The sequence below is a fragment of the Esox lucius genome, chromosome 2 (genome assembly GCF_011004845.1).
Source record: "Esox lucius isolate fEsoLuc1 chromosome 2, fEsoLuc1.pri, whole genome shotgun sequence".
NCBI classification, from domain to species: Eukaryota; Metazoa; Chordata; class Actinopteri; order Esociformes; family Esocidae; genus Esox; species Esox lucius.
In genome coordinates, this window is record NC_047570.1 from 12853779 (window position 1) to 12873122 (window position 19344).

At 40.2% G+C, this 19344-nt stretch overlaps 1 protein-coding gene across 1 annotated transcript; it reads left to right on the forward strand.

Moving 5' to 3' along the window:
- Positions 1 to 518: 518 nt before the first annotated feature.
- ctdspl2b (CTD (carboxy-terminal domain, RNA polymerase II, polypeptide A) small phosphatase like 2b) lies at positions 519 to 17196 on the forward strand. Its single transcript, XM_010878591.4, has 13 exons — positions 519 to 762; positions 9230 to 9417; positions 10593 to 10728; positions 10871 to 11026; positions 12535 to 12768; positions 12906 to 12999; positions 13107 to 13218; positions 13346 to 13432; positions 13629 to 13691; positions 13795 to 13874; positions 14068 to 14194; positions 14325 to 14420; positions 15374 to 17196. Exons 2-13 carry the CDS (start codon positions 9253 to 9255, stop codon positions 15437 to 15439), a joined length of 1416 nt encoding a protein of 471 aa, XP_010876893.2. The 5' UTR covers positions 519 to 762; positions 9230 to 9252; the 3' UTR covers positions 15440 to 17196.
- The last annotated feature ends 2148 nt before the right edge of the window (positions 17197 to 19344 follow it).

Here is a 19344-nt window from a genome sequence, read left to right on the forward strand (position 1 = left end):
TGTGACGCTGTAAAATATATTGACATCCTGATTTTGTTCCGAGGTTATTGGCACTGAATGGAATTTTTTATAGAATTCATAATTTCTTGTCATCCGTGTAATTATAAAAAGGTGTCCGGCTATTGCTTGATTTACGTATTCTCGGGAAACTAAAAAAGTCAACTAAAAAATGAGTCGGACTAAAAACAAAAATGGGTCGGAAGAATTATCAGTTTTCAAATTTTCATTTTATATTGAATCAGCTTTGGAAATAGAAACAACTGAACATTAAAAATGTGCACGCGTGCCAGTATTTGGTCGCATCTGTATTCTGTATAATTCCTGTATTTATTAATCATTGTCCGGTATTTGTGTGTACCGTACCAATGTGTGTTATGTATAAAAACTGGGTGACTTCGCGCATCACCTCGCCTTGTGAATACACTGTCACAAATAGTACGAGGTTCCCTTTATAAAAACAATTGGTACTGTTTTTCAAATAAAAGGGGTGTGCGATCATGTGCCCAAGCAAAGGAAGATTGACGCTCTTTGGCTCAAGCAGTCCTCCGTCATCCGGGTATCTGCCATTGAGAGTGTAGGTAAGGAGGCGGGAAATGGCGTCTGGGAGCACATCGCAGTATCAGCTACTAGACGGTCCGTAAAAAAAAAACAGCAAAGCAGAGGCACCAAGAAGGCATCAAGAAGTAGCTGCTGTCCACACCGTGGCCACCAGCTGTACTTGATCAGCTACCTTGTTTTCGAGTTACTGTGGAGGACTGTTAAGTAAGTGGAAATTATTGGACGCGTTTTACAGCAAGTGTGGGTGACGTACAAATAAATATTTTCTTTCTTGCCCCTATGGCATGGACAGCAGTTAGCTATCCATCATGACGCTCTGTTTGCTAACATCTCGGCCTCCTGGTTTCTTAACCTGACCTATTTGTATGGGGAAATTACAGTAAACGCATTGCATGAAACGGTTCGCTTGATTAATGATACACGTACAATACTCTTAAGTAGCTAGCTAACCTTAGCTAAGGTATCTTATTAGCTGTACTGGTGTAGTGTGTAGAAGCAAGCTAGCGAAGTTTGGGGAATGCTAACGTTCCCTAGCTATGTAAGTTTAGCTAATGTTATTTGGCTACGCCTACCTAGTTGGCTAACTAGCTAGTCCAAATGTGCCAGGGCGACATGCAAAGCTATCATTAAGTGACCAAAACGAAGGTGCAAAAATTTAGATTTGCTTGTCTATGTGGCAAGCTAACGTTCATGTAAAACGTCCTTGGATGGTGTGACAGTTAGCAGTAGCTAACGTTTCTCAGTTCAAAATAGAGACAGTGACAAATAGTAGGTTAGCTCGCTACCTGCAGCAGTTTGCTGGTCAACAGGCTGTATCTATAAGACTGCCACGGCTATGTAAACCCGCGCTACTTTTGAATTTTGGTATAACTTTGTAGCAACCGGGTTTGGAAACGCGCGTAAGATTTACTAGGCAGCTAACTTACGTTACCTAGATATTTAATATCCAGTTTAGGCCCTCTTTCTGCACGGATGTAGGTAGTATGCGCCCATTTCCCGCCCACTTTGTGTACGGTAGCCTGGATAACGTTAGTGCTGCTCGTAAACACGAACATCACTAGTAAACGTTACGTTAGTACTGAACAATAATAGTTTCAAGTTCTGTTAAAAAAATATATACGGCAGAATTTGATTCTCACCTACAACCAGCATTGACTACACGTATGAATCAAACATGAGAAATGGTGACCTGGCTGGAATCAGTCTGCTTATTAGTCTTTTAAAGAGACTAACCGTTAACTATTTCAGGCAACTGGTTATTGATTAGTGGCGACTGCCTCTTGCCATTCCTGTTGACCGACAATCCCCTGTTTTCATTTCCTTTAAATGACATGTCTATAGGCTTAGTAGCACATTACTGTAGTACCTGCATTCTATTAATAGGACAGAACACGCTTTGTGATATCAAATTTGTTCTGCGTTTTTCCCATATTAAAGTTAAATCAAAAACAACTAATTTGACCACTCAGTGGAATAATGTAGTAACTCTAGAGGAGCGCCTGTATACATTCAGTACTTGGTGGAACAACCAGGGAACACATTTGTCGTAGCACATGCTACTCAGTTTATCAGCAGAAGTCAGTGCTAGACGGAAGACAGTACAAATTGTAAACACAGTAAGCCTTATATCCCCTGCCTGTGAATAATGTCCCAACTACTATAACGTGTGTGTAGCATCACGTCTGCTGGACTTAACAGCCTTTACAGGGTTGCTCACATTCCTGCTGAGTTCAGTCTTTTCAGATCTGGAGGACATAATGTTGTAGTAGAGAGAGATTGTTTGAGACATCATGTGTTTCAATGTGCTATATATATATTCTAAATGTTCTTTTTCCAAATATTTCTTTGCAAATCAGCAAACACCTTCAAAATGTCAAAGGGGAACTGTGTGTATATAATAAAGGTTTTAATTGTCACCACCCCTTACATTTAATTCAGATCTATGCTTTTAGCCATTCGCAACCCACGGAAAGTGACTTAAGATATTGCGACCAAAAAATATAACATGCTTAACTTGCTGTGAGTCGTCTGCACCACTCTTGTCAACAGAACTTTGTCCTTATTCCATGTAATTGGTTATGAAAGCCAAATTGTTTTCATAATTTGCTACAGAAAGTCCCTACTCCACAATTCAGAACATAAATTGTATTGGCTTGGTTGCTTGTAGCATGAAGAAGTGGAATTTAAGCACTGAAGCTTGTTCTTGACACCCTAGTAATTGCTGAAGCAAACTGAATACAGATTTCCACTTTGAATATCAGACAGTAGTGAAGTATGGAAGTCTGAAACTGACAGAACTCCATTAAAATGGCGAATAGACTGACGTTCCTTTTTCTAAATGGGTATGCAATTTTGTGATCAGGTATACCTTATTCCTGTCAATTTGTTTTAGTGTCTAGTGCAACACTGACATGCTTATGATAATGCGTACTTAAAAATGTATTTATTGTTTGCAATTTAATTTACTTGTCTGTCAAAATGAGATCTCAGTTGTCAATTGACATTTCCTTTTAATGTTTTGTTTTAATCACAACGCTTCCTTATTCCTTGTAGTGATTCATGTTTGGTTACATGGATTAAATAGACAAAGCGCGCATGTTTCAATGTGAATACACTTTGAAACCTGCTTGCAAATTGGCAACAATAGAGATTTGAAGGGGACCCTGTAGTTCGTTGGATGGAACGCAGATATAATCTCTATTATATGTAGAAAACCAGATGGCTAGCTGATTCTGAAGAGGCACTACTAGGTAACATCAGCTAGCACACTGGCTAGTCTACAAACCAGAACTTAAACCTTTTACCTGGTGAGTAGCCTTTTTGTCATTTTACATTTAAACCATTAGTTAGATTGCTAGTTTGCATAGTAATTGTTTGCACATCTACTGTACAGCTAGCAATATTTGCCTTGTTATAAGTGTAAAGTGATTAGGTATCCCAATTAACAGATTTGTCTGTTAAAAAATATGGGAATTATCTGAAAGCCAGCAATTATTCCAGGTTTATATGGTGTTATGTTAGATTACTTTAGAACAGTGTGGATCATCATTTCTGCCCTACAGCAGTACTCTAATGAGTTGGTCTTGTTGCTATCATGATGGCTAGTGTCCCGATTCACCTTCGTTCTCTGGAAGTTTGCACTTGTATGAGAGAGGTGGAGGATTGTGACGTGGCCCTTGTGATCTCTCCACCACCAATATACCTGTTGCTGTGGGCTCCAGCCAAATTTCAATGAGGGGATTATATTAAGCTTGCCCTTGTGGGTTGATATTGGACTGGGGGAGAAGTTATTGCCTTTGTTTTGGAGCAGGGCTGCCTCCCAAGCATGAGCCACGTGACCCTTTGGAACAAAAAGCAATAGCCTGGTGCTCTATCTAAATGTATCCCTCTACTTAAGGGACATTATAGGGCAGGGTAGTGTCCACAGTACAATAGAACCAAACTCATTTCATTAAGTTTGTAGTCTTGTGGTCCTCCCCCACTCTAAACATTTTGTTTATTGAAAGTCAAACTGTTGCATACCAGTAAATATTTCAGGCTTTTGGATGCATATCCTAGTAAATGTTGTAATTCTTACAGAATTGAACAATTATATCCAGCAGGGGACAGTGTACGAGATTTGAAGGGCAGATTAATTGATTTGCACAGGAATCCTACAGATTTCTAGGAGATCCTGTTGCCTGGTTAGTGTCATTTTAAGAAAATGTGAATAGAATTGGGACCGGTGTAAATGGCATGCATTGTACAATGATGGTCTGTTCAATCTATGCTCAGCTCTATTCATAAATTGTTTTCCTTTTCTCAGGTGTTTCTGGCTGAAGACCTTTTTCCATAGCTGACAGAAACCTGAAAAGGAGCATCGTCTCCAAAGAATACTACTGATGTTTAACTACAGATGGGGGAGACATATCCAGTTTTGCTGAACAGATTGAATTGTTCAGAAAAAAATAGATTAAGATGTTCTGCAAAAATAACAATACCAGGACGTTATGGCAATCCACAATACTAATGCTAGCAACATTAGCTATATAAAAAATACAAAGTGTTTTGTTTGTGTAATAACCTGTTTATTGGACACCACAGATTCTATGAACAAGAATAACCGCCTACTGTCAAATCAAAGATTAGTTAAATATATCTGTAATAAAATATTGATGGTTAATTTAATGTCTCATTCAGGTCATGTGGAAAAGCTCATTTCTCAATATAGTTATACGTGTGGCTTTTCAGAGCCTTCTGTGTCATGCAGGTGTCCTCCTCTTTTTGAATGTGCAAGTATTTATGCATAAAAGTCCTGAGAGTACAGAAACAGGAGATTGGGTCTTGCTACAATAAACTACTCCAGCAAAGCTCCCTTCTAACTTATCGAAAACGAGTGATGGGAGTTCTGTCCTGAAGACAGACTGAAAGTTTCATAGTAGTGAAGGAACAGAGCAGGAGCTTATTTTTTGGTGAGGATATCCTGATTTTTATAATCTTCAACAGCTGTCTACCATTAGTTTTTCAAAGTTGCGTTCCCACCCACGGGTGGGTCGTGGGAGATGTAAATTGGGTTGCCAACCAAACCAGTCCTCATTGAGGATATATTCCACGCACAAGTGCATGTAGAGCCCCATGTCATACATGGTGAAATCCCCTACTGGGTGCAGTTTATCGTTCTATAACAGTCCCACGCTATGATGTGTTTTACTAAAGCTACCAGGGTCGGTAGTACGTTTATAGCTTTAAATTAAGTACAGTTTTTCTAGGGAGTCGTGGTCTATTATGGTGGCTGCGCGTAAACGCCACCAACTCTGACCTAATGCTTCCCTGTTTGAATCATGAAAGATTACCAATATTTAATTTTCTAACCTGTACCGCATGGGAGTATTGCCTAACCTTAACTGTTTTTGTCTAACCTTACCCCTAAATGTAACCACACTGGAAGCATTACCTGGCCTTTACTGTTTTTGTCTAACCTAACCCCTAAATGTAACCACACTGGAAACATTACCTGGCCTTTACTGTTTTTGTCTAACCTTACCCCTAAATGTAACCACACTGGAAGCATTACCTGGCCTTTACTGTTTTTGTTGTCTAACATTTATTTCTAATCTTAACCACACTGGGAGTATGACCAAACATTTAACCCTCGTTTGCTGCGCATTCCTTCTCTCTGCTTATGTCAATGTCCCCATGCATTTGACATTTGATTTCATGAAGTGTAGTGCATAATCTGGCCTACTGGGTTTTTTTGTGTGCACCATGTGAGCAACAGGGTTGTCCAAACAGTCCCCAGGGTGGCAAAACCAGTCATTGCACTTCCAGATAGACTTCGTGCCTGACAAATTGTTTTCCCCATAAACTGTTTTGCTGTTGACCTAGTCCCCATTTTATTGCACATCACCTTTGCGTGGATGTTTCAGGGAATGGGATTACTCTGGCCACACAATTATTTTACCTCTCTGGCTGCTTGCCACCTGAGAAGTAGCCCACATGATTTGGTGGCCCCAAAAAAATTGTGTGAGCTCAGCTATGGAAAAGAAAATGAGGACAGTCTACAAAGCAAACTCTAAGGTCAAGGTTTTAAAAATGGTAAATGAAGTGAGAAAGTTGCCACCTGGAAGTGATTTGATTTAGTAATTGCGACTGCTTTGCTGACACTGATGTCAACTGGTGGCGCAAAATGAAAGCAAGAGAACCAGCACTGAGATCATCAGCAGGTTCCATTCAGCAAAGCAAGAAATGGTTCTCTCTTTCTCCCACAGCGCTAGATGGTTGGACGGAATATTCAATGGAAGTTGTCTGAACTTGACTAGTCGTGTTGAAGTTTGGGCTACAGTTGCTGACGGGACAGTTGGCAAATAACTTTTTGTAGCATACGACTTTGGCCTAAAATAGTCATTTGATGGTAGTGTATATATAATTATATTACTAGAAAGGCTTGTGGAGCCGCTGTACAAAAATATTTTTGGGGTATACATGCTTGGGGATGCTGTGATAATATGCCTGATAACCAGAACTAGAGCTGCTTAAGTAATGTGTTCATGAAGTTTCTAACATATTTTCATATTGAACAACTAATTGTAAAAACTGTCAAAAGAATAGGCTGTCATGGTGAAATGCAGTGTAAAAGAATACTTGTTTCACAAAATCGTCAACAGAGCTTTTCAGAACAATATGTTCACGTTTAAAGACAGTCAATATAAGCTATGAACTTTTTGCAGTGAAGTATCCATAGGGCGTTTAGTATGTTAACGAGCCATGGTGCAGTGAGGTTATGTCATGTTTAAACCATGTAACTACCTACATCACTGTGCCATACTACATAGCTGTCTGTTCATGAGCCCATTTCAGTGTCTTTCCTCACACTGATGTAAACGAATGATTGTATTTATTTTAAGGAAGCGCAGTGGTAAAATGGTGTCCAAGTCGAACGTAGGTGGGGGTAGACTTAGCTGCCAATAAATCTTTTTTTTTCTTTTCTTCAAGTATGTGTAACAGCTGGCTTTAATTTTTAATCTGGGAGCAGTGAATGTTCTGTACAGTTTCCTGAATGTATAACTTTCCACAATCCATCTTGATCCGTGTGTTACATATCCATAGATTTCCTTTGTTCTTAGCGGGGGGAATAGTAAATCCTCTTCCCAGGGGGGTGGTGTTTTTTCTGGTCTGGTTTAAGTTGGGCGATTCCTCTGCAATAAAATGATACTGAAACTCAGATTTTCACTTTATAACGCATGTTTATACTAATTTTGAACAATTATGTTCATGAATTTACCCAAACTTATGCATGAGGACTAAGTACTTGCTTAATTGCTCAGAAGCTCAATTTGGTTCTTTGTCTGTACATGCAATGAGCCAATGTGATTCAGAATAATTTAGCCACCTTCTTTATCTATGATAAGATGAACAAACCACTTTTCGCAGGCCTTTTGCTGCTATCATTAGAGAATTTATCAAAATGTTATGCCACATTGTTGTCCATACTTTGTAGGTATTCTATGTAAAGGTTTGACAGGAATCCTTGCTTTGATATTTTCCCTGGTACTGTTCCCAAATGATTGCATTTCAGCATGTAGCACAAATCTCATCATAGTCCATTGTCTGCTATTATCATGGAAGTTGTTACAGGTAAATAGACCCAAAGTATGGATTCCTGTTGGTTTTCTCATAAGGACAACTACATGCAATGTTTAATTTGTGCCTATAATGATAATGGGTAGCCTGTGTTAGTCATTTGGAGAATCAAATCTTTGCTAATGTGCTTTTTCCTTTCCTGTTTACTCGTGTGTGAAAAAATTCAATAACATATGGTAATGTTTTCAGACAACAGTCTACCTGAAAACATTGTAGTGTATTATCCTATTGAATTGCACTCGAGTAACCCCATAACTTAACCACATTTGCACAAGTACATTTTTTAATTCTTAGTTGGAATTACTGTATTAAGCTCTAAAATACCGAAAATGATTATCTCTGGTGTATATTAGGACATTTGTTGATCGATATGAAAAAACCTTGGGATGTTTTCAATATTTGACGAACCGCAAACGTTACTTGCTCCCATCCTATGACATGATGGAGATTTAAATTAGCTGTGTCTTTTAGGCCTATCGTGATGACTTGCAAATCAGTGTTGTTAAAGGGATGGTGTTTTACCTTTACCAGGTTTATCTGAGAAGTAAATGGGCTTTGTAAAATTGGAACTGTTGAGTTTGTGTGCCTGTTCACTGTTTAGGCTAGGCCCCATGGTAATGTAATGCAGATGTGGCCATGGCTTTCCTCTGCAGTGAAGTGAGAGAGGGTAGAGTGAGGGCGGTGTGTGTCTGGCACGGTGCCTGACAGGTCCAGGACACGTCTGAACACATTTTCAGTCAGTGTTACGTAACGTGGAGTAAGAATTGGGTGGGTGGGCGTGACACTTGAGAGATGAGGGCTTTAGTTATTCACAAGCCAACCGTAAACATATCCCCTAAAATGATACAACCCCTTCCACTCCTTAGGGACACTTCGTCTAATGTATGTCGAGGGGATTAATGATGAGGGAAAACGTCAAAAGAATTGTGTTCTTGGGCAGATGCATGTATGTATAACTGAAGTTCAAACAGCACTGGAGATGGGCTTCTTCAGAGTCATTTCAGTGGGTGGGAGACTGATATACAGTCAATAATACCATTGATTCAATCTGGGGAAAGTTTTTAGTTTTTTTTTTCTTAATGAAAGCAATAGGACAAACTTATCCCGCTATACATTTCTTATCAAGTAAATGTCATTGGTAATCCCTAATGTCCTTTATGATCAATTTTTCCCATCGATTGGTGACTTGTTAGATAAACCCGTTTAGGGCAAGTAGTTTTATGTACTCAGTGGTTGTCGGAGAATGGGTCTTTGACTTGCTATGTTAGTAAGGACATACCATTTCTTTTGAATCCGTGTATCTTGAATACAACCAGATGTTAACAGCAGTGCCTTTTTGGCTGGTGTTTTTTGTGTATTGGGTGTTTCTTGTTCCAGAAGAAAATCACTAGCTTATCCTTTTTAGGCTGCATTGTATGTGCCCGTTTTAAGACTGGGGACATTGGGGCCTTTCAGTAACGCTGCTTTTTCTTTTCCCCCTCTTCCCACCCAATTTCTTCCCGTATTTGTCTGCTTTTGTGCGTCAACCCTCTTCTCCCGGTCTGTCCTCCAGCCTTACATGTGACTCTCAAAACAATGAGGCTGAGAATGCGCAAGGCATCTCAGCAGCAGAGCCCCGCCCACGCGCCCCGCCCGTCCCGGACCAAGCGGAGGCATTCAGAGGTGGAGTGCACGCCGACAGGTGGAGGGAGGGGCTTGCTGTCCACCATTAAGAAGTTCATCAGAGGAAATGCTGTCAAGGTGAGACTTCTGACCAACACCTGCATTCCAAATCGCAACCCTTCATCTGTTGTCCGCGGTTCTGAACAACATCTGGACTTAGGGGGGCCGTCACAGGGTTTTTAGCAACATTCCAACATTTGATTACCAAGAGGTTACATCCTGTCATGTTATGTAGGCTTTGCACTCTCTTTGCCACTCTCTAGATGTTTAAGTCTGGTACATTTGCTGTTTGTCATGACCCAGTGTCATGTTACCATAGGAATGCATGGTGTATTGCAGTGCCTCTGGAGTGGCTGCTTGGGAATTGTGAGGTGCTGATGTTAGTTGAAACGAGCTTGAGAATAATCGGTAGCTAGGGTTAGCTGGAGTGAGTTTGAGAATAATAGGTAGCTAGGGTTAGCTGGAATGAGTTTGACAATAATAGGTAGCTAGGGTTAGCTGGAGTGAGTTTGAGAATAATAGGTAGCTAGGGTTAGCTGGAATGAGTTTGAGAATAATAGGTAGCTAGGGTTAGCTGGAATGAGTTTGAGAATAATAGGTAGATAGGGTTAGGTGGAGTGAGTTTGAGAATAATAGGTAGCTAGGGTTAGCTGGAGTGAGTTTGAGAATAATAGGTAGATAGGGTTAGGTGGAGTGAGTTTGAGAATAATAGGTAGCTAGGGTTAGCTGGGGTGAGTTTGAGAATAATAGGTAGCTAGGGTTAGCTGGAGTGAGTTTGAGAATAATAGGTAGCTAGGGTTAGCTGGAGTGAGCTTGCCAGAGTGAAAAGCATTGCTCCCTTCCAAAGGCAAACTTTGTCTATGAGCTTTCCTGGTCCGACTGTCTGTTTTAAAGACACTTCAAACCAAAACTTGAATGGAAGCCTATGGTAGCACAACTGTTGGTTTATGGTTGATCTTTGTCCATCATTCAGCTTAACACTTTGAACATCCCAATATCTTGTGAAACCTCAGAGTGCAAACAGTGCAATTTAATTTGAGTTCTGAGAGTTTCCCTGCAGATTTGATTCAAAATGACATGGTGTTTCTGCTAGCGGATGAATGAAAAGGTAGATCTTTGGAATTGGAAGTCAAGTTATTTAAAAAAAAAAAATTGTCAGGCTGATGGTCTGGTTTCATAAATCCACAACTGGCTATGGCTAGTAGGTAAGCCTCCCTACATCAATTCTCATTTGACCTATGTATGTACCGCAGGTAGAGCAGGAGAACCCAGCCAAGAAAACACGTCTCACCTGTGACGTGGACAACAACCTGATCTCCTCCACACCACAAACTGGAGATGTCCCCAGAAGGGCCATCTCCAGGGTCAGAAGAAACTCTGTCAATGGGGGTGAGTTTGGAAACCAGTGGAGGGTTCATTGAGAGACTGGAACCAATGTCCTGTTGATTCATCATACCATGCAATCCTTTTAGAGCCTAGCTTTGCCTTGATACTCCTGTTGTTCTCATCTGCTCCTTACCCTAAACCACAGAAGCAACAAACCATGACACGGATAATAAGCCTGTGAAGCCCAATGGAAAGTTGGAAGAGGTGGCGGCAGAGACTTTGACCAGTCCGCCTAGAACCACTCTGTTGGGCACTATTTTTTCTCCTGTCTTCAACTTCTTCTCACCAGCCAACAAAAATGGTAAGCCCCTAAATTGGAAGGTTTCTGCAAAGTACTTTTGCAGGACCTTTAATTTAACTGCCATAGTGTCAGTCTTTGTCACCAATTGGCCCTTTGAGTTTTTCAAGTGTCACAATTTTTGTTGTTGATTTCAATCCCCCCCCACCCCCCCTTGGTTCTCCTATATGTGTAAATTCTGTAGGAGTAAATATTTAGACCAATTGTTTTTACGGCACTGTTTAGATGCCAGTCCCCCCCCCCCCCCCCACATTTTTTCTTCTGCAACCTGTGATTATCATGTTTTTTTTTATTACTGTTAACTTAAGGTTTGCATAGAACATTAACATCTTAGTGAAAATTCAACATTAATTTCAAAGCTAAATGAAATACATTGGATGTTAAGTAATTGCAATTGACCTTTAATTGAGATAACACGTACCTACAAAAAGTACAACCAAATTGGTGTTATTTCAAAATTTCAATCAATCATTTTTGGAGTTGGTTGCTCGACACTGCGACAGGCCCCAAACATGAGTAAACAGGAATCATAAGAATAATGTACTTTGCTGTTTGTTTAAAATCATTGGTTTTAGCCCTCTGCAAAATAGGATGCTGTGTGGTGATCATAAAGAACAAAGTGACTCGCAAACCCTAATCAAAAGTGTAGCAGCGTGCTACTAAATGGATGCACTCTGGAGTCTTGTGCCATGGCCTTCATAGTACCTTTTGTATTTTTAGTGGTCGCAGTAGTGAACATGGTAAGATCTTATATTAAGTAACTCAGTTGGGCCAATCAAATTGTTCAGTGCAGTTCGAAGGTCTGTATGGTCAGTGGGCCGGTGTGGTCAGTGGAGGTCCACGAATGTGCCCTGGTAGGTTATTGCGCAGAGAGCTAAAGCAGGTGGCTTCTGTCCAGGGATGGTGTTGTGGTGCCCTGGGAGGGTGAGGACGCAACACGCCATAGCTGTGCATAGGCGGGTAGTGGAGCGTCTGGTATGTGCTGGTTTGGGGGGGGGCACGATGCCTGGAGGTCCATGAGGCAGTGGTGTGTGTGTGTACATTCTGTACAGGGCCGTAGCAGAAGTCACCGGTCGTCTGTGAAGGCTGGGGATAGTGAGTTGTGTGCGAGCGGTGTCCTGGTCCACCAGTTATTTACAGGGCCTTCTGGATGTGGCCGAGCGGGCTGAGGTGAGTAGGTGGGCCTCATCCAGCTCAGTGACGTGTACTCCATGACGCTGCAGACATGTGCCTTATAGATGGTGGCTCGGCTTTCTGCGTTTTATTGGCCACTCTCCCCGGCGCGCCCGCTTTCTGACCCGCTCTTATGGAGATGTTGGTGAGCTATTTGGACCATGACAGTTTGCTGTCTATTGTGACCGCAAGGATGTCAAGCTCCTTAGTTGTGGCTAGCTGGCAACCATCAAAGTACAGGTCCAGGTATAATGCCTACATGTGATGTTACTGTATGTTTTCATGGACGTGGCGACGCTCCCCGTGGCACTGTGGTAAAGGTCTAATGTTACGTTCAGCCACGTCAGGGTCGGACTCCCCAGACCAGGCGATGGAGGCGGAGGAGGTTGTCAAGCAGCTGGACATGGAGACTGTGGAGGAGACCCCCACCTGCACTGCCACCTCCACTGAGGAGGTGTGTACGACCTTGCCCCTCTATCCCAGCGCCATGCTGCCACTCCTGCGACCCCTTCTCCCTCCTGATGGGGGTGTTGAGGACGAAGAGGTCATCACAGACATGCCTCCTTTAACAGGTAACTGGTGAGAATAACGTCTGGCCTAATGCCAGAAGACATTTCTTTGTTGACAGATGAATTGCATCATTCTCACTCCTGCCCATTTTGGTCTTTTTTATGATATATATATATTTTTTTTATCCCTGTCTTTCCAGCCCCAGGCGCCCATCCGGAAGGAGGCTATGTGGAGGCTCAGCCCACAGCCCCCTCAGAGGGTACATATGAGGAGGACTGGGAGGTCTTTGATCCGTAAGGAAATGCCCTACAGTTCTTATTTGGCTTGTGAATACAGCAGGAAAACTGGTTCCAATACATGCACCACTGTTTGTAATCTTTTTCATTTTGCTGTTGTCCAGGTATTTCTTCATCAAACATGTACCCCCGCTGACTGAAGAACAGCTCACCAGGAAGCCTGCGCTTCCTTTAAAGACCCGCAGTACCCCCGAGTACTCTCTGGTCCTCGACCTAGTGAGTGACCATTACATAGAGCTCTTCTAACAGGTGGTCTTCAGGCTTACTGGAAATTGCACCTCCACTCGAAGGCTGTTATGTGGTTTGTTTAGTTTCTAATAAGGTCAATTTGTTTTCCCACTAGGATGAGACATTGGTGCACTGTAGCTTGAATGAGCTGGAGGATGCAGCTCTTACTTTCCCGGTCCTGTTTCAAGATGTCATTTACCAGGTACACACATTATGTATATTTTACATTGAGACAGTCCATGTTTAAATCGACCTAAAAAAAACATCTCCACCAGAGGGTGCTAAAGTTGTGGCTTTGTACCTCGCCACTTTTGAAAGCTGGTGCAGAACAGGAGTTTAGTAGAAAAAGGGCTTTCTAAATGATTTGTGTAGATGGCTGATTCTTTGCTCATCCACAGGTTTATGTGCGGTTAAGACCGTTCTTCAGAGAGTTCCTGGAGCGCATGTCTCAAATCTATGAGGTAAGCCGTTCTACCTTTTCTCATTTCCATTTTGTTCTGAAACGTTACTTGCTTTAAACTGTTCTGAAGTAAGAAGCTTAGTTCATTTGTCTGTCCACCTTAGATCATTCTCTTCACTGCCTCAAAGAAGGTCTATGCTGACAAGTTGCTCAATATCTTGGACCCCAAGAAACAGTTGGTTAGGTGAGTTGAATGGTTATTTGTGACCCTTATTATTATGTTGTCAGATGTTTTTTATAGTAGAACCCCTAGCCTGAGTTTTTACTCATTGTTCTCTGTTTAGTTAACAGGTATCAGCATTTGTTGTTTGGTATAAATATTGACATACCTGGAGACTTGGTCATTTATTTGGTTTCCTCTTGTTCAATAAATTTAGGCACAGGTTATTTCGTGAGCATTGTGTCTGCGTACAAGGAAACTACATCAAGGACCTAAATATCCTTGGAAGAGACCTGTCCAAGACCATCATCATTGACAATTCACCCCAAGCCTTTGCGTATCAGGTAAGCCCCAAGTAATGTAGTTAACCCAAACTTGGCTCATAGTAATTAGGCCTTTTTAATTAATCAATAGTTTTTAATCTACAATAGTTTGTTCCACAATCCAATACATCTTATTATTATCTGCTTCCAGCTGTCCAATGGGATTCCAATTGAGAGCTGGTTCATGGATAAGAATGACAATGAGCTCCTGAAGTTGGTCCCGTTCCTAGAGAAGCTTGTTGAGTTGGTAAGGGCAAGCTTCATTTGACATTTTACTCATGATCTGACGCTAATGTTCTGTTTTATAATAATGTGCTTCAGCTTTCGAAATTCTTTGCAGTGGCCTCAACATAAATTCATTTTCATAGCCAGCTACTGCTCCTTTCTGAAATTCAGCGGTGTTTCCACTGACAGAAATAATTGGTTCAAAATAACGCAGACAAACGATTCAAATATTTAATCGCACAACCATATGTAATTAATTGTTATTAATCATAACATGTCAAATTTGGCCATACACACAACGACATTATGTTGATGACATATTGCATGGGGAAAAAACACATGTATGTTTGAAATCATTTTTGTTTTAAAAAATTCCCTGTATTTAAAAACTTGTTGTCCTTCGCTAGCCTAGCTACCAGAGTTCCAGCCTAGCGCGGTGCGTTTTTTTATTAAAGCCTGTCCAGTTAGCAATGCAAAGTTAGGAGTATGAACGGTTGTGGCTAGTATTTACGATTGTTATAATGCTTGTCAGCAGGATTCAAACTAAGTGTCTCTGTTTTGGCAATGTAGGTTGTTGATCAAAAAGTGGGTTGACAAAAAAGTGAGTTTTATTTGAGCTATGGATGATTTTTGAGGCTCAAAAATTAAGAATGCATTAACTGTGACGACAAATTTGCTTCAGTTAATCGCAAGTGTTAACTTTGGCAAACCTACTATGAGAGGATTACTTGGGATCCTGGCAATGAGGCCCTTAAACAAATGATGGATCTGAGTATCGGGAAGATGATTATCTTCTCTTGTTAAGCAGCGACATTGATTATTAATGTAATGACAAAGTGCATGGTGTATGCTAGCAGATACATAGGTTGGTAGCCACAAGTTAATCTGACTGGGCGGAAGTAGATCAATTGCTAGATTGCCTTTAATTCTTAGCTTTGTGGTATTGATGATTTCTGTCTGTCTTCTGTGCTCCAGAATGAGGATGTGAGGCCACACGTTCGAGAGCGGTTTCGTCTGCACGAGCTTCTTCCGCCAGATTGATCCCCGATATGGATGGAGACATTTTGACAGTAGAAATAACCATTAAATGAACCAACACACAGACATGTAAAAAGCCCTTATTGGATTACAACTATGACATTGTCATTACTGTTGAGGTTTTCGCTTTTTTATTTAATTTTTTTATCCCACATTGTTTTTGTAATTTATAACAAAATACAAAGTCTCAAATGTAAACAGCGTCTGGTCAAAAGAATTTCTAAATACACATGTATAATATGTATAGATCACAATACTGTGGGCAAGACCAAGAAGACTCCTCCTTTTGACTGGCTTTTTCAGGAGCGAGTTCTTTCTCCCTTCTTGCCATCGGAGGGGCCAAGGTGCTGTCTGCCTGGTTGGATTTAATGTGTAAGTTGACAGAAGAGGATCACATTTGTTCCCTTTGGTGCTTTCACGGGACTGTTGACAGGGACTCTCATTGGCTTCAGACCAGTTTCAACAGGAATGGGCAGTGAAGTGTGTGTGTATAGACTCTTTCCTTCCATCTTGGTGTTTTTACATTTTTTACCTGGTTCTCATTATGCATTCCTCTAGCTGATTTAAAAACAAAAACTAAATATATATACCTTTTTTGTAGACATTGAAACTTCTGTTGGTTATTTTACCCACTTTTTCACTTTCAAATGATGAAACCTTTTCTGCCTACATTGTTTTATAATTGGGATGTGTAGGTTTAGTCCAAGTCTGTTTTATTGGAAAACAATATTGATGTTATGATAGGATATTCCACTGTTATTAAATTGAATAATCCAGAACTTCCTGTTTATTTTGTTTGGGTGGAAGTACTAGTTTAAACCATAGTGACGGCTTTGTGTTTGAAACCAGAGGACACTCAGCCAATTATCAGTCAGTTAGGACTTTGAAGAAATTGCGTGATGGTTAACCTTAGGGACTAAATGTTTCTGCTTTTAAGTGAGGTGCTACCTGCAGTCTTTTACAATAATATTAAATTTGTTATTCATATTTCAGTGTATAGTTTTTATTCTTAATGTGTATGTCTAGTATTGCATTATAACTAATATAGCATGCCCCACCTCCCTCCCCCGTTTATAACTGGGGGTAGATGGGTGGCTGGGACCTGAGACAGACTCATTTGTAGCACCAGCAGCATATAAATAGGAAGCCTCATCACTGTGGTTTAAATCAATCCTGCAGTTCTTTTTGTTTTAGAAATTTATTTTATTCTGTTCATTTAAAATGCATTTGAAAGAAGCATCATTGAAAACCCTTCATTATGAATGTCTCACAGTCTCTGCCCGGACTTGGGAGAGTTGTAGAAAATCTACCATGATGCATTGCCATATATTGTACCTAGTCTGCCATTGTGGTATTTCATGTGGCCTAACCAGATCATAGACACTTTATTGAGCAAAGAAACCGTAAGAAAAGAAAAAAATCACTCAACGGTTGCCCTTCCATGGCCATTTCGCCCTTCTGTTTTATATTATCGACTTGTATGTTTGCTGGTCGTTTATATGGTGCCAAACAATCCTCCTAACATGAGCAAACATCGCCACCCATCTAGTTTTATTTTTTATTTAAAATCTAGAGCAATAGTGTTTATGTCAAGAGACAATCAAGCCTCTAAGCTCAACACTAAAGTCTGAAAAGCAATTATTGTGTGTGTGTTGGTCTTAATTGTACCCTGTGAATCCAGATGTACCCTGGCCCATTTTTCCCTAGCTGACGTCATTTTGCCAAACATTTTTTGACTGATTATAAACCCTGTGAATTTTCCTGTCCTTGTAGCCTCCTTTTTCTGATTGCCTTTCTGGAAATTATATACTCAACTGATAGGTAAAACCTTTACAGGGCACAATGTTGTTCTGATACATGTGTGAAAAATGTCCGGACCGTGAATGTCATTTTTGTGTCATGCTCTATCCCACATAAGGGAGAAGAAATTGAGAAATCAAAAGTCCATGATCCCAGGGATCTATACATTTGCTTGATTTTTGGCTACCTCTTAGATTAATTTAATTACAGGCATATGTTTTTACCCCTTTCTTTCCTATATGAATTTAAAATTGCTGTATATGCAACCTAAATCCACACCCTTCAGCTGTTGGTTGAGAGTTGATTCATGAGCCTGATATGGACCTTAGGAAAAACCCGCTCCTTTCAGAGGGCCTGGCACTTTTCTGTCAAGGGAGAGTTTATTCTTAGTGTAGTTATAAAAGCAGACTTTTATTTTTATTTTTTTTTGGGTGGAGGTATTTGATATGTACATCCATTTTATTTTTTATGTGCATTATACCAGTTTTACTGTACAAAAATATTGTACTATACATGCAGCTTTGTGTAAAAAAAAAACAAAAAAAAACTAAGAAAAAACAACAAACAAAAAAACAATCCTTTAAGGAATCTTTTTGTATTTTTGATTTCAAAAGGCATGTCATATCTACTTTTTAAATGTATTAATGAAGATTTAACTTTACATCAGATGGAGTGTTTTTCTTACAAATATCTGTGTATGTATGTTTAGTTAGCACAATGTCACTGAACTGTTGGAAACCTAGCATGTAGATTATAAGCTTGTTTTGTGGAAAAGCCCTGAATTAAATTTTAATCATGGCACTTTTTCTGCAGAAAGAAAAATGCTTTGTTTTAATTTTTCCTTTTCTCCTGCCATTTTACTTGCAAGAATTGCTATGCGTGCTTAAAGGTGTGTTTAAAACTCTTTAAGACCTCTTTGTTATTGTTGTTCTTGTAAAATTTACACACCAATTACATTGAAGTATTGAACAAAGTTTTAAAGATAAACCATCCAGCATATTGTTTTTCTTTCCTATTGAACATTACATTGTTCCTCTAGAGTGTAACGCTGTGTTCCCCGTTGTATTTCGTCTATATTCTGCAAATTAATTTGATTCCAAGCATGCATAGAAATTGGTATTTTCGTTTAATTCATATTTAATTAAAGCCTGTTGGACTAATACGTTCACACAGTAGCACACCATGCACATTTCAAATATTTGTCACTTGTTACGGTGAGAAGTAGCAACACTTGAACCTAATATTATGATTTTAACCTTTCAAACTGCATAATAGCCTACTCCTATTTCATAACTTCGTATGTCTATAACGTATATTTAATTTTCGTGTCTTGGAATGACATCCTAGTGCAACCAATAGATAAGGACAATCACCACCTTGTCGGGAGTCTTCTTTGTGCATCTTCCGAGACGAGGCTCTGGTTACAATGTACTGACCTATTAATATTTCAGTACCGCAGTCCGTGTTTCCAAAATCCGTTCTGTGTATTTCCGTTTGCAATCGCATTTTTTTTCTCCCTTATTCTACTTCTAGTGCATGGATAAAGTTGCAGATTGACAACCGGTAGTAGAGGTAGCGTCGATACCGTAGCGGGCGCACCATATAGCCTAGTTGGCGCATCTTAAAATTGGCACTCCATTAAGCAATTTGGAGTTCTGTCTTTAAAAAGACGGTGGTTAGATTTTTTTGCTTACTGGAATGTAAGAATCTAAGGATGATTGTCAATATAAAATTACCGTGCCAGTGAGATTTTAATAAACATGGATGCTTTTTCTGAACCCCCTAGATAGTTAGAAATTTGGCCTCAATGATGCATCTAATACAGATTGGACTACTCTTCACTGTAAGCGTCCTCGGTAAGTACCTGTAGGCTACTTGCATGTTTCTGATATTGATAGGTTAGGAACGTTGAATTTGCATATTTAAACTTTTTTTTTTTATTCTGCCAAAGCAACTTACTATTTGGCCTATTATGTTTCATTGTAGGGATGGTTTGCGATGCCGCCGGACGAGTACGCTCCTCGCCTCGCTCTGTATCCAGGAAAGGTCCAGACGAAAGTACATTTGACAGAAACATTGAAGCATTGATTGAACAAATGCGCGCTTTA